The sequence below is a fragment of the Coptis chinensis genome, chromosome 1 (assembly GCF_015680905.1).
Source record: "Coptis chinensis isolate HL-2020 chromosome 1, ASM1568090v1, whole genome shotgun sequence".
NCBI lineage: Eukaryota > Viridiplantae > Streptophyta > Magnoliopsida > Ranunculales > Ranunculaceae > Coptis > Coptis chinensis.
In genome coordinates, this window is record NC_141456.1 from 24,215,331 (window position 1) to 24,231,602 (window position 16,272).

Here is a 16,272-nt window from a genome sequence, read left to right on the forward strand (position 1 = left end):
ACGATCCATACACCCGTCTAAAATCCAAGTGGTTGTGGCCCATGGATCTAGCTGTGTTCGATAGGAGCTGTGGCAAAGGCAAATTTTGTCACCATTTACAACTGGCAAATTTGTTATGTGCCAATTGCAAATAACTTGTGGCAAATTTAAATTTGCCACTGTTTGATGATAGTGTGGTAAATATCATTTGCCCTGATTTGCAACTATTTGCTGCTGTTTGATTGTCTAAATTTGCCGTGACAAATATTTCATTTTTTTTTTCATTTTTTGTGCTTTTAAAATATTTAAGATTTAAAAAGTATAGCTATTCTTATTTGTAAATTTATTTTATTTGTATATGATTTCACCTATATCACACTAAAAAAGAGTATAAAAAAGGCAAACAATAGTAATAGTAATGAAGTATAAAAAAAAGCAAAAAATAAAAAACAAAATAAAGAAAATGAAAGACAATACAATTCAACATTAATAGTAATAATATGTCTTTTTAAACAACCATAAAATAAAGTCAAAGTGCAATAGACATTAACAACCATTGTTATCCAAACACATATAAATGTCATTGCGTCTTGGATAAATTCTATTTCTATATTTTCCCATACTCGGATCACGTGTTATGGCTTGATCCCAAATCTCGTTGCTAGCTATGATCTTCTGTTCTTCATAACTCCATTCAAACCTTTGTTGCATAGTTACACTAGCAATACCGTGTGCTATCCATCATAAGGTCTTCACTCGCTGAAATACAAATTAAGTTAATATACTTAAAACAATGACGAGTTAAGAAAGTTCAAAATATATCTTGCATATCAAAACAAATATATATAGAGTGTCCTATAACCAAACCAGCGACAAAACAATAAAAAAGAGGTTATACTAACATATGGAGCAAATTATTTGTTTCCATTGTAACTGCCTCAAATTCATAAACTACATAATGTAGAAAGTTGTATAGGAGTTTTCATGTATAGGCGACTGCTTTCGGATAAAGGTACAAAGGGGCGCGATCGATCGCTCGTCTCAAAAGTGTAAGCGAGGTTGCGACCGGCATACATGTGTTTCTCAAGCCACTGAATTGTGTTGTTTCCTATTTTGTAAACTTTATATAAACAATTGTAATCTCTTTAGAATTCAATCAAGTAAATATACACTGAATTGAATTGAATCCTCTGGTTCTACATGGTATCAGAGCCAAACTATTGAAATCCGCTGCATTGAATCCTTGAATCTTAAACCCATTATTGAATCCTTGAATCTTAAACCCCTCTCACAAAGTTTTATTTTTTTTTTTTTTTTTTTATTTTCTTCAAAAACCTAAATCGTTTTTTTCTGCAATGGCTGAATCTGACAACAATTCTTCAAGTATCATTCATCACCACTACACCCCACAAGACAACTCAGCGTTCCCAAAAACTGTTCCATTAGATGAGTCCAACTATACCATTTGGGCTCCTCTCATGCGGATGCGGATTGGAGCAAGGGGCACTACCAAAAAAGTGACTTTTAGCCTCGGATATATTGCCGCGGCCAGGGGTTTGGTGGCTATATCTTACTTGTTGCCACAACAAACCAAATATGTGGCAAGAAGTACCTTTTTGCCTCGTGATTATCCTTTTGTTGCAAAAGGTGCATTTTTTGCAACCGTTTCAATGTGGTCGTGGCTTTAAGTCAGACCTTTTGTAGCGAACAAATTTTGCGCGTGACTTTAATTAAGTGTTTGGCGTCGATGGCTGCAAAAAGGCTATTTAAAACATTAAATAATTATTTTCATTAAAAAAAAAATCAGAAAATAGAAAATAGATGTTAGCGTTCCCGCGATATGTTTCGCTTGTTTATTTTGGTGAAAGTTGAATCTCAAATAACAAAAAGAAAAAGAAGAAACCGAAAACTCAAATATTTTTCACCGGCTGCCGCACCAGTGCCTTCTTCTTCACCCCAAATATTTTTCACCGCTGCCGCACCGGCCAGTTACTGCCTTCTTCTTCACCCTAAATATTTTCCACCGGCTACCGCACAAGTTGCTGCCTTCTTCTTCACTGGTTGCCTTCTTCTTCTTCACTGCTTCTGCCTCCTTCTCCATTGCTTACTTTACCTTCAGGTAATCCATCATCTTCTTCCCTAACGTTTTATGTTAGAGATTTGTTTAAGAAATCGTATATTTTTTTGTGATTTGAAGCAGTTCATTATTTTATTTAAATCTAAATATCGTAAGAATATTTGATCAATTGATTCAACTTTTCTATTGTTAGAATATTGTATATATATATATGAGGTTTTAATCCAATTTACGTTATTTTTGGATAAAAAGTTCGACTTTTCAAATTTAAAGCTTTAGCTTTCCTCATGTTTTCATGGCTATTGCTTTCTTTCATGTGAGACCAATATTTGGTGGTAAATCCCACATTTGGTGGTAAATCCCACATTTTTTTTTTTTTTTTTTTTTTATTGGTTCTCCTATGTTATGTTAGGATATGTTAGTGAATATATTAATTTTTGAACTTGATGTAGGATATGATATTCTTGCTGAACAAGATTGTCTTATTATTAATTTTTTTTTATGTAGTTGTAGTTCAGTTTTTAAATGGATAAAAGTTGGATGGATCCGACTCTAGGAAGATGCAGTCGTAAGTATATACTTGGTTGTGAGAAATTTATCGAGTTTGCTTGGAATAATCGAATTAAGGAACTTGGTGGTGAGATTTACTGCCCATGTGTAGGATGCCTTAATCTAATGTTATTGCCTAAACATATAGTGGAACATCATATAAAGAATCGTGGTATACTATAGAGTTATGTCTGTTGGACAAAGCATGGGGAGAGTGTGGAGGTGAATACCGAGTCTAATCAGGGTGATGATATGCATACAATGTTGCAAGATGCATTAGGATTTCAGAACATGGTTGGTATAGACAATGACATACCACCTAGTTCGAATACAAATGAGTCTAGTTCCAGTGACACTCGAACGGATGAGCCAAATGAAGAAGCACATAAGTTTTACAAGTTGTTGAAGGAAGCAGACACACCCTTGTACCCTGGCTGTACTAAGAGTTCAAAATTGTCTTTTCTAGTATGATTGCTTCATGTAAAGTGTCTTAACGGCTGGAGTAATCATTCGTTTGACATGTTGCTTGAGGTATTAAATGATTCACTTCCAAATGACATCAATATGCCCAAGAATCATTATGAATAAAAAAAACAACTTCGGGATCTTGGGATGGAGTGCATTAAGATAGATGCATGTCCTAATGGTTGTATGTTGTATTGGAAGGATAATAAACCAGTCATGGACAAGGATAACTGTGATGTATGTGGTGAGTCAAGATGGATCACGACCCGGAGTGTGAGAAAATAGAGTTAGTTCATCTGCAAAACCTAAGAAAAAGGCTGCTAAGGTTTTGCGATACTTTCCTATAAAGCCAAGACTCCAAAGATTATTTATGTGCTCAAAAACTTCTAAAGATATAAGATGGCATGCTGATGATGGTACGAAAGATGGTGCTTTGAGGCATCTAGCTGACTCCAAGGAATGGAAAAGCTTAGACCAAAGATATCCTTCATTTGGTTTAGAATCTCGCAATGTCAGACTCGGAATGACTAGTGATGGCTTCAATCCTTTTGGTAGTCTTAGTTCTATTCATAGCACTTGGCCCGTTATTCTAGTTCCGTATAATCTGCCGCCTTGGATGTGTATGAAACAACCTTTTCTCATCATGTCATTGCTAATTCCTGGCCCTAGCAATCCTGGATATAACATTGACGTGTACTTGCAGCCATTGATTGATGAGTTAAAGGAGTTGTGGGAGAAGGGAGTTAAGACGTATTGTCACACCCCGAATTTCGACAGAATTCGAAAAAACATTATTTGTTCCCAACTCTTCGATCTCCGAGGTGTGACGCACTCTCCACTCCCAAAAACCCATAAACAGTTTAAAATATGCGGATAATTAAAAACCAATAAAAATTTTAACTTAAACAACAGTCATCTTCATTACCAAAAACAATTTACAAATGAAAATGCAAATAATCTTATCTCAACTGAAAATCTATATCACCTCAAGGGAAACAAAACTTATCCTGAGATGCAACGCTAACGCAAACCACAAGCAGCAACCGATCTTCTTCAACACTAAACCTGTCAAGACTTATCAACTATGTTCATTTAATGAACACACCCGATAAGCAAACATGCAAATCGGGTTGACATTATAAACAATCTTTGGTGTGAGTAGTCCTAAAATACAACATATAATATACATATATATACACAATCCATCGGCGATTAGTTCCTCCACCGAGGCTTTTAACTTTCAGCGACAAATATAACATCCTTAAGAATAATAATTAAGGCAGGTAGTTCCTCCATCGAGGCTTTAACTTCCCACTAACCACACAACAAACTATACACATAATAAATAAGGCATGTAGTTCCTCCATCGAGGTTTTAGGTTCAACTAAACAAATAACCAAACAAACATATTATATCGTTACCTCATTTCATGCTCAATCACGAGTGGGTCGTCTCGCCAAGTAATTAGTTTGACCCACCCTTCTGCAAAACCATATATAATCATCTATCTACAGATACATCATTAACAAACATATTACCATAATTATATTAATTAAGGTTTTCTTTGCGTGTCCCTAAAATCACGTCGTATCTATGTCTTACCTAGTTTCCCTGGCTACCACAATCGCAACCCAACGCCGAACATGTACATCCACATGCCTCCCTTACATAATGAGCCACTCCGTGCGTAACCACCCTGAGCGGGATGCCGCACACCAGGTAAATCCTCACACGGAAGCCAAATCTATGTAAGCACTGCCACTATTCGGCATAAAATATTGCGCATCATCGTTCTATTTTGCGAACGGAATAATCAAGCCACTATTCGGCTACGCCAGGAGGGCCATTCAACTTTATTGAAGCGCCCGGAAGAGGGCCCGAAGGCCATTGGATTAAGCGAAACGCCGGGAGGGCCAATCACATGAGTTGTGGTAGTCGGGGTTCTAGGATTTTCGTTTCGTAATTTATTCGGTGTCATACATTAATGACTCATAATCATATCTACTATATATCGTGCAAGGGTCAATTGCCTTATTGCACTATGCCACAATATATAGAAATATCTCAATTATATCTCATAGTCACTTTCATTCTTTCACGTGCCAATATATTATTGCACTACGCCACAATCCGTGGGCAAATATTCACCGATACTATATTAGCATCTCACATATAAAATAATGGAGTGTATATACATTTCTCCAAGATATTGCATTAATATAACTATCCCAAAGATATTATATCATGTCACAATGCTTCAATGTATCGCATACATCTTTATTATAGCGTTATTAGGAATATAATGTCTCCTAACACCTCAATATCGTCCACGTGTCAAAAATACGCCAACATCAATGTCAAATCTTTCTTAGATAATGACAACCAAATATATACTAGCTTCCACAGCATTTTATTACTATATGTGTCCATATAATATACACATAAAACGTAGCACAAATAAACAGTCCACAGTCCACAATCAAAGCCCAATATATATATGCTTTACACACTACTCACGTCAAATCTAAATTAGATAATGACAAACCAAGTTATACAATCTCAACAATATTTTATTACTATATTTATCCATATAATCAAATATGTGAAAAATTGGAAAAGTCAACATTCCCAGTCAACGGTCAAAGTCAATGGTCAACAGTCAAAGTCAACGGTCAAAGGTCAACACATCATGGTCAAGGTCAAACTCAACATGTCATAGTCAAAGTCAAACTGTCCTGGTCAAAGTCAAACTGTCCTGGTCAAAGTCAACAGGTCCTGGTAAAAGTCAACAGGTTCTGGTCAAAGTCAATTCATCATTGTCAAAGTCAAACTGTCGTTTAAGGTGTTAAGCGGGGGTTCAGAGTCGTAGCCATGGTTCATGGCTAAGGTCAATGCATGGCTCGTGGGCTCGTGACCAAGGTCATGGTTCGGACCCAATGGCCCAAAAACCTTAGACCGAAAGTCTAAACATTGAAAAAGACACCAATAGATCTATTTTAAGTCCAATGGGTGCCCAAACAATATTAGAAACGGCCCAAAACGCGTTAAGTGGTTGGTCCAAAAATACAAATGAAAGCGGGCCCATAGACTAATATTAGGCGGTCCCAAAACTTAAGTTAAACTGGGCCCAAACTAAACTTAATTAAAACTGGTCCAAAGATTTCAAAACAAATAGAAAGGGCCCAACCACTATTGAAATTTTGGCCCAAAAGAACTAATCTAAACTGGTCCAAAACTTAGTGGGCTGGTCGACCCAACAACTTAAAACAAATCGGCCCAACCAAAACAAAACCCATTGGCTTTGGCCCAAGCACAAGCCCAATCATCTAAAAACCGCCCAAGCCCACACGAAATCATCGTTCATTCTTCTCCCTCCACCAACACCACCAAAACCGACCACCACCATTCCAATCGACCACCCAAACAAACCAATCGGTTTTAACCCTTGCAAAACCCCTATAACATTAACAAAAGCTAAAACCTCAAATCCTAAAATTTAAACTTCACCAAACTAGATCCGAAATCAATCCCCACGCCATTAATGGCTTCCACCACCTTTCAATAGCACCATTAGCATCCCCACACCCACACGACACTACCCCATCAATCAATCAATACAAAAACACAACAATCACGGTCCTCATACTTTTATTGGCGATTTCGTCGCCATTGCGCCATTGTTGAACCATGAAAGCTTCACGGCCACCCCCAAGCTCTCCACAAAGACACACACACGACCCCCCATCATCATCCAACCCAAACCAACTAAAACCAACCCAAGAACGAAACCAAACCGTTCACAACAACGAAATCCCAAAACCCCAATCCACCGATTATCCGCGATGCGCCATTCTCGGCGTCCTTGAAGTTTCAAGCAACGCCCAAACTCCCCACTACCACCGGCAGTTCAACATGCATCCACAACCCATTAAACTCTAACATCACGGTATATAACAAAAAGCGAGTTTAAACAAGACCATCGGGGCGATTTGTCCACGTGGCTTGGCGACGCCATTGGCGTCTGTCGAGATTCAACGGTTTAATAAAAATCCGATATTGAGCGAGTTTATTAAATACAACACGCATACAACGTCGAATAACACGGGATAATGAAGCGGTATCAATCGGTGAGAAATCTTAGGCAGTATACCCCGATATACGTAAACTAAAAATCCGGTGAAATAGCAAAATAGCTACTCACCTGTATGAACAGCTCGACGAATCCTCCTAGCCCGATTCGTCGCGCTCCACCCTCCAGCAAACCAGCTTTTCTCTCTGCCTCCATTTTCATTATTTTATTATTTCTCTGAACCCTATTTTCTAGAAAAATGTGTTTATATACTTGGGTCCGAAACCCAAGCCCAACACAGACTCGGGCCCAAAACCAGGCCCACGTATCCCGAGTCCAATCCGACGAATTTTGAAAATAAATAAATAAATAATTTAATTAATAAATAGAAAAATACGTATTTAAAAATACGGGCGTTACACGTATGATGCCTCTTCAAAACAGAATTTTAAAATGCATGCAACTGTCTTGTGGACTATTAATGACTTCCCGGCATTTGCTAATTTGTCCGGATGGAGCACTAAAGGACAACTTGCTTGTCCCTCTTGCCATGAGAAGACTTGCTCAAAATGGTTGCAAAATGGGAAAAAGTTCTGTTATATGGGAAGTTGTAAATTCTTGCCACTTGATCATAGATATCAAAAAAATAAGAGTTCTTTTGATAACAAGACAGAAATGGGAGTTGCCCCAAGTCCCTTTACTGGAAGTGATGTACTTACTCAATTAGATGGATTCGACCAAATCACATTTGGTAAGGTGAATAGTGATAAGGTTATTGGACAAAAGAGAAGTCGAGAGGATAATTCTTTGCCACACAATTGGAAGAAGATTAGTGTATTTTTTAGCTCCCATATTGGAAATACCTTTGTTTACTCCATAATCTAGATGTCATGCACATTGAAAAGAACAACGGTGAAAGTTGGCTTGGGACACTGCTGAATTTAGAGAAGAAATCAAAGGATAACCTTAAGTCAAGACAAGATTTGGTGTTAATGGGTATGCAAAAGTCACTTCATCCGATAGCTAAAGAGGGTAACAAATACTATATCCCCCCTGCTCCTTTTACCTTGTCCTTGACTGAGAAGAGGAAGCTTTGTCAATTCTTGAAAGGTATTAAAGTTTTGGATAATTTTTCATCAAATATATTGCGTCGTGTTCAGGTGAAAGAATGCAAAATACCTGGCCTAAAAAGCCATGATTGGTATGTTCTAGTGCAGAATCGCTTCGCCTTCCGGCAAATCGTGGAATCTTACCTAAGGAAGTTACATTAGTTCTTGTTGAACTCTCTAATTTCTACAAGCGGTTGTGTTCAAAAGTATTATGGGTTTGCAGAGTTGGAACGCGTCTTGAGTACCGACATCTGTCACACTATGCAAAATGGAAATGATATTTCCTTCATCATTTTTTGATGTTATGGTGCACTTGCCTATTCATTTAGCTGGTCAAGCTAAGCTCGCTGGACTAGTGTACTATCGATGGATGTACCCAATCGAAAGGTCAGTAAGTAAAGATAATAGTAATGGATACTTTTGTTTGTATTTTGTTAAAATTTGAACTTAAATTTTGTCATCTTTTATATTTATTCAGGTACTTGTACACCTTGAAGAAGTATGCTCGTAATAAGAGTAGACCAAAGGGATCCATTGCCGAAGATTATCTTGCTGATGAATGCTTGACTTTCTGCTCAAGATACTTAAATGATGGGATGGAGACTAAGTTCAACCGGACAGGGAGGAATGAAGAGTTCCGAGTTGTTGGATTGGATGGACAATTTTCTATTTTTTCAGGATATAGTCGTGCTTTAGGGAAAGGAACGTTTAGGACTTTAACAGACGATGAGTGGGAACAAGCTCATTTGTATGTGCTAATCAATTGTGAGGAAGTGGTACCATTTATTGAGTAAGTCCACTTTATTGAAATTGTGCCTTAGTTAAAAGAAATATTATTTATAAACCTATGTCGTAAATGCAATAATGTTTTGTACAGGAAACACAAACAAGTGATTAGGGATGAGCTCGGGCGGCGGGCAAGTGCTAGGAATGTGGACTGTATTCATAATGAACAGTTTGGTAAATGGTTTGAAAACCACGTAAGTGTTAATTGTATGCAGTTAGATTATGTATATCAGTTTATGTACTCTATTTACTTTTTTCCAAAGTAGTTTTGTAGATAGCAATATGATTTCACAGTTTAGTAACATGCCTTAAGAAGGATTCTACTTGTTTTATTTATATTTATGTTTAGCTGATTTAGGGATATTTAGAGGATGTTTAGTATAGTTTAGATTTAGTTTCTTATTTAGGGATGTTTGTTCTACTTAGAATTTAGCTGCAGGTTCCTAGAGCATTGGTAATTAGTCTGTCCAACACAAAGAACAAGGAAAAAATAGGAAGATGTTAGTAAACCTCCCTCCCCCTCCCTCCTACATTAGTTGTTTCCTTTTCTTTTGGGTCCTGGAGAGTGGAAGACAGAGAATGTCTCTCTGCATTACCTTGTGGTGGTAATTCATAAGAACATGATTGAGAGAGGAAGGGAGAGATGGTTACTTGGATCCATCTTAAGAAGGTCAATTGGGAAGGCCAAGAGGGTCAACTTTCCAACTCAGGCATGTTAAGAGAATTTAGAGTTCCAAACTTGTAGCCAAGAGCCAACTGTTTCTTTGCAAAACAATGAAACATACATTAAGGACGGCTTACTGGAAACTTGCTTGCTTCCAGGAAAATGATAGTGGGATTAAATTGCCCCTTTTATCAACTGGTGAAGGATCCTTAACTTCACATCTTCTTTTACTTATGAAAGGACAAGGGGGCTGTGGTTTACTTCTTTAGTATCGTCGTAAGCGGATGCTCATTCTAACTGGATTTCAAGAAATTAGTTGGACCGAAATTCTGAACTTCGATCATGAATAGCCATCAACATCTCAAATGGCTTGGTCTTTGTATGCTTGCAAATTTCTGCAAGGATATGGGAGCATATGAACGAAATTAAGTTTGGAGCAGGAATAAAGAACAGAGAAAGCAAGTGATCGGAAAGAACTGAAGCCTTGTGGGACGAGAACCAAGCTGCTATCCAAAGCCAACGGGATAACTCCAACCCTCCTACAAGAATGATTTCTAATACTAATTCAAATACTTGTATGGCTGTACTTATGCTAGAGGGGATGCTGCCTCGACAAGGAAAATAGTTGAGGGAGCAGCTAGACTGTGCTATGGGAAGATTAACGAAGTACCCAAGTCTGCACTTACAACTTTACAAAAGAGATGTAAATGAATTTGCTTGAGGAAGTTGAGCTAGTTGCAGCCGAGGTGGCATCCCTACTTACCATGAGAATGGACGTCTAGAGAATTAGAATTTAATGGGATAATCAAGTCACTGGGCAACCCCTCTGAGCGTAGTAGTTGGAAGTTTGATTTTGATGAGTTTGTTGTGTTATTAATAGCTCTTTTTCTTTGCTTCAGAGTATATCTTGATCTAATGTCGATCTACTATAATGATTTTACTTGATCTAGTTGTGTTATCAATAGTGGTAAAGTTATTAGGGCTATTCAAAATTTCAAACCTTGTAATAATTACTCATGTACAACAATTTATATTCTACTTCAGATAGAGTGTTATGAGGTATGAGCCTCAAACCTTGTAATAAAAGTCCAATATTCTGCCATGTTGTTTGTTGCAAAAGAAGCCATTTTTTTGTCTTCTTTCTTTTTGATTGGAGCTACTTGCTACTGATTGCTTATGTTTACTGAAGTTCAACATTATTTTTTTCTCCTTATCTGAATAGGTCTAGCAAATGAAAAAGGATGGGGAGTTGGTCAGTGAGCAACTTCAGAGTTTAGCATATGGTCCTAGTCGATTTGCTTCTTGTTTCAAGGGCTGTATTGCAAATGGATACAGATTTCACACAAAAGCTCGTGAGTCTTAAGGAAAACTCAGAATAGTGGAGTTTTTTGTATCGGGCAGAAACGTCAAGCTTTTGAATGAAAAGACATGAACCTAGTGACCGGTAGTGTGGGTTATTATGGTGTGTTGAATGACATAGTTGAGTTGCGTTATTGCAAGGAGAATAGAGTGTTTCTGTTCAAGTGTGATTGGTGGGATGTTATGACTCGGGAATGAAAATAGATGAATATGGGTTCACTACTGTGAACTTTACACGAACTTTAGCTACGAATGAACCGTTTATTCTAGCATCTCAAGCTGAACAAGTTTTTTTTATCTCCAAGATAATTTGGATGATAATTGGCGAGTTGTGTTAAAGACGCTTCCAAGGGACTTGTATGATATGAGTTCAGTAGTTGAGTCGACTGAAGATAACACATCTTGCATGCAGCAAGATGTGGATAACATAGTTGACAGCACACACGACATTAATGGTTGGACTAGGAGTGAGATTGATGGAGTAGAAGTTGTTGCATATACTATTGATGAAGATATCATTGACGGTGTCGAATGTGATGAAGACTTCATCAATGATAGTGATTGTGATGAAGACATTGATAGTGATTGTGATGAAGACAATGACAGTGACGATGATTATATGTAGTTTTTTGTGCTATTTTTTTTTGTGGGAACAAACTCTTTTTTTGTGCTGTTTTTTTTTGTGGGAACAAGCTCGTTTTTTGTGCTATTTTTTTTTTAATGTTTTGGGAGTGGTTATTATCTAGTGTCTTCCTTGATGGATTTACTTGATGAATTGCTTTATGTGACGATTTAGACAGGTGCAATGGTCAAACGATTTCGAGAGGATCCTAATGGTGACGAGAGCGGTAAGTTTAACTAAACATTCTAGTTCATTATTGTCTTATGTTTAATTAATGAAGCTTTGGGCTTGTGTATAGCTGGAAAGTGGGTAAGGGGCACTTCTACCCTTCCTAAGGTATTTGACCAACCAAATGGCTCAAAGTTGGAATTGGTATGGAAAGGCAGACAACTAGTGGGACCTTGGAAACATCCAAGCTTGTTCTCTGAATCTCTTGGAGTGTTAATGGCAGCGTCACGTTGATTTGATTGGACAAAAAATTGGGAGCTCCAAGATGTAGGCGACAAAGAGTGGTTATGGGATAACATTAAGGTATGGACATTTGGATCTGCACACACTTGCACTAATTTAAAAAAACTGTCTATTTCATTTCTTAGTAGATCTTTTTGTCTCTCGTTTTAGGATAAATGGGAACTTGATGAGACCCGGAAGGAGCCCACTTTGGCTCTGATTTCTGGGGACGAATTCAGAAACAAAAAGAGTAAATGGAAACGAAACTTTTATACCCGCTATGCCACATATGAAGAACGTATAAGCCATAGGCCAGAGCAACTATCGCAACAGGAGTGGGTTCAACTTATGGAGTTTTGGGATACTCCGGAGCATCAAGTAAGAAAAAGTGTAATGTTTAACTTAAGTATTTTTATAGGGTACAATACTAACTAGGAGATCTTTTTGTATAGGCAATTTCTAAACGTAACAGGGCTAACCGTGCTAAGCAAATAGCGAAGCATGCTGCTGGAAGAATAAGTTTTCCCCAGTTGAAGAGATAATGGTACATATGCTTATTATTTTTATTTTCCTACTGCGGCATTGAATTTGACTAGTGATTAACAATTAATAAATTTCTTTATATTTGGTTAGAGTCAGGAGGCTGGAGCACCCCCTTCCCTAGGAGATCTTTTTGTGAGGACTCACACAAGTTCACAAACGCATGACGCTCTTGATGATCAATCAAGAGAATACATTGTATGTAACAATTTCATCTTAGTAATAACTTTAGTTTAAATATCATACTCGGTTGTATTTAATATCCTGTGTGTAATTTTTTTTTTGGAATACAAAGCACAAAATGAAAGACCTAGCAAGTATAGATGAACATGGGACACAACTACCTCTCTCAGATGAGATCTATAGGGAAGTGATGCCTCCAGAGTGGCATGGATGTGTGAGGTTGAAGGGACGAGGTGTAACCCCAACCAGCTACTTTGGCTCCCGACTATCTTCAGACAATCGTGTGAATGACCTGGAAAGCCAGTTGGCTGAAATGCAAAGAGTAGCACAAGAGAAGGAGAAGGAAAGACGACTTGAGATTGAAGAGATTAAGAGGCAAGCACAGGAGAAAGATGAGCAAAAGCGACATGAAATAGATGAGATGAAGAGGCAGTTGGATGCACGAGATGCGGACATGGAAACACGACTTATGCAAAAGGTGGCTAATTTTGCCCAAATGGTATCACGTAGGTATGTAAACATGCTTAGTTTCTTGTCTATGAATGTTCTTTTTTCTTTATAATCTGAGCTGGTCTCTTAGAGTCTGTAGTTATCTTCATCCTGTTAAAAAACCTTCCTGGATGCATATTGTTAAGCCATTGAGTCCAAATATTTGTTTAAGTAGTTAGCTTAGATTTCATGGCACCTTGGTTAGTTCTGGAAGTGGTTTTGAGCTTAATATCAAGTACTTGCAACTTTGAGTCAAAATAGTGTTTAAGTAGTTGCTTAGAGTTCAAGTCAGGAACCCGATATACACTGGTTTCAATAAACTTCCCTTTTTGTACCCTAAGAATGTAATTCAATAGATTGATCAAACTGTTTATATCAAATAGAAGTCAGAGTGGCAGACCACTTGACAATTGTGATGCCAACTAGATAAAATTTCCAATGTGAATACTAATAAAACCACATACTAAAACTTTTTTTTTCTAAAGGGTAATTTGTATAAATAGAAAACGAATGGGTTACAAGTTGTTACAGTACAAGTGAAGTAGCTCATGAGAATGGAGGCACTACTGTGCGAATATCCTCGGTATATTTCACGTCGTGAATCTATAGTAGTTAAGATGCGCAATACTCCTTATCAACTTTTCTGCTTGTCACATGTTATGATTTCCCTTTGTTAAGAAAAATATCATGGTCCTGGAATCAATTTGCACCTTGATCTTTTTGATGCCGTGCCTTAGTGCCTTACTGAGGCCCTGCTCCACTGCTTGCATCTCAATCAGCTCTATGGATTTCTTGCTGGCCTTTCCGTGACTTGCTGCAGCCACTTCTTCTTCCTCATTGCGAATGACTGCTGCCTATCCACCCAACATCCCTTGAAGAGGACCATCTGTGTTGAGATTATTTACACCCACTTCTGCTTCGTTCCAAATGCATAATTTCTGTTGCTTCCTCTCGATTTGATCATTAACATTCCAAGTACCATGAACTGTTGCGTTTCTGGTCCTCTCTCCATCTTGATGTCAAATGCCATCAGCTTAATCCTCGTATCCTCTATCACTGATTTCAACAATTTTGGAATATAAGTTGCCTTATATTACTTATGCAAAAAGGAAAGTTGCATCACACGGTATTAGTGTGGTTTAAAATCAAGTACAATAATGATAAGTATGTACGATGATCTAGACTAGTAAAGACTATGTATACCTATTCACATAAATAACTTATATCAGTTTTTATTATTAACCATGTGCCAGGTGGTGTCCAAGTCTAGAGCAAGCTAGAGTTCCTATTGGATCGTTACAAGGGTTGGTTATATTAGTGCTACTACTTAAACAACTGTTGTAAAAATTTCTACTGAATCTAACAATTTCTTGTAGGAAACAAACCTATTATTGTTAGCTGTTGTTGTTTGTTTTTTCTTTCTACATACATTGTGGTTATTATGTTATAATAGTGTAACTACCTAAACATTCTATAATAGCTTGAGCTCAGGGTCTTACCATCCCACCAGAGTGCTGCACAGACATAGATCTTCTTAGTGCAAGAGTGGCTATACACTAAAATAGATTAATAGGAATTGAAATAAGGCTTAATATTATAAGTGCAAACGTCCTAATTCCAGAGAAGTATTACAATCTCAGACAAATATGTGCTATTATAGTCATTATAACTTAGAGCTGATTTGATTTTGTGTATGTGGTGGTTTTGCCAGAATTAATTATTGGGGACAGACAGACATACATATATTGTGTGTGTGTGTGTGTGTGTGTGTGTGTGTGGGTGAGATGAGACAATAGTGAGAAATTTGAAGAAAGTGGTACAGGGGAACATTTTTCATCAATTAAACATAAATTTTGAAGTGCCATTCACGAGGAGAGTGCTTGACATAAATTTTATTTCATAAAACATAGAGAAGCTGTACTTGAAAAACTATGAAGTGTCTAAGGCATTACTTCTGTCAACAAGGTAATTAACTAGCAATCTACCTATTTGTTAAGAAACATAAATTTGTTTTTCTATCAAGCAAGAAAGATAAATTCATTATTTGGTAAAACATAGTTGGTCTTTCTGGTTTTGACTTTGTTGAAAACTTGAACTATCGGAGTTGTTGAATATATATTAGGATTAAAAGAAAAGATACCCAAATCATTTTAAATGCTGATTGACCTTTTTTCTGTTCATTTTGATAGATTATTAGGAGGCAAGAAGGGAACTATGGAAGTGTTGTTCTGAATAATAAACCTTTAATTTCCTAAGCTTGATTGTATTCAACTGCGTGCTTCTTGTTTTGACTCTTGGTGCCTTTTGAGTGCTGTCTATGTTTTGATTTTTGAGATATTGTCTACTCTGGTGTCTTTGTTTAGAAATGTGAAAACGAGGTTGTCATGTTTTAGTAGTAGGATGATCGATCCTGCATTGCGTTAGATTCTAACCGTGATCCATGTAAGAAACCATTTCGGTAGGATATTTCACTTCCAAAACTTGAGTTTAATCTTGGATGGCTAGTGAGATGCTACTGAGCCTCAATAAACCCATTTTTCTGGATTGAAGTTTTAGTACTCCTACTCAATTGGGAAGAGGTGCTAGAGCAGGATTGTGCTTGAACTGCTATCGCAGTCTCGTTTAAGCTACTTGCTGGCTTTCTTCATGAAGAAAATGATGACCCAATTTCAATAACATCAGGAACAGCAGGATATGAACTGGGCATATCGAGAACAAAAACTGGTCTTGTAAAACTCTCGTCGTAGAGTCTTTGACTTCTAGATATTCCTGTGCCACACATATCAGTCTATTGCCATGGTTCTGTTTTATTTTGATCAGCCATAAAAAATTGGGGACGCTGGGTGTTCCTACACTCAACTTGTATTGGTTTTCTCTCACTCTCATTCTCTTCTCGGCAGCTGAAGAAAGAGCATATCTGAAAACCCAACC

At 37.4% G+C, this 16,272-nt stretch overlaps 1 protein-coding gene and 1 long non-coding RNA gene across 2 annotated transcripts; one reads left to right on the plus strand and one right to left on the minus strand.

The window, feature by feature from the left end:
• Nucleotides 1-503: 503 nt before the first annotated feature.
• LOC147523073 (uncharacterized) lies at nt 504-7,461 on the minus strand. The gene is made up of 3 exons (XR_015195906.1): nt 7,272-7,461; nt 4,056-4,152; nt 504-738 (listed from the first exon to the last, which is right to left on the minus strand). It is a non-coding gene; the product is annotated as an uncharacterized LOC147523073 (long non-coding RNA).
• A 1,055-nt stretch (nt 7,462-8,516) lies between these two features.
• Nucleotides 8,517-11,682, plus strand: LOC147523074 (uncharacterized). Its single transcript, XM_086569462.1, has 4 exons — nt 8,517-8,635; nt 8,727-9,038; nt 9,126-9,258; nt 11,470-11,682. Exons 1-4 carry the CDS (start codon nt 8,517-8,519, stop codon nt 11,680-11,682), a joined length of 777 nt encoding a protein of 258 aa, XP_086425588.1.
• Nucleotides 11,683-16,272: the final 4,590 nt, after the last annotated feature.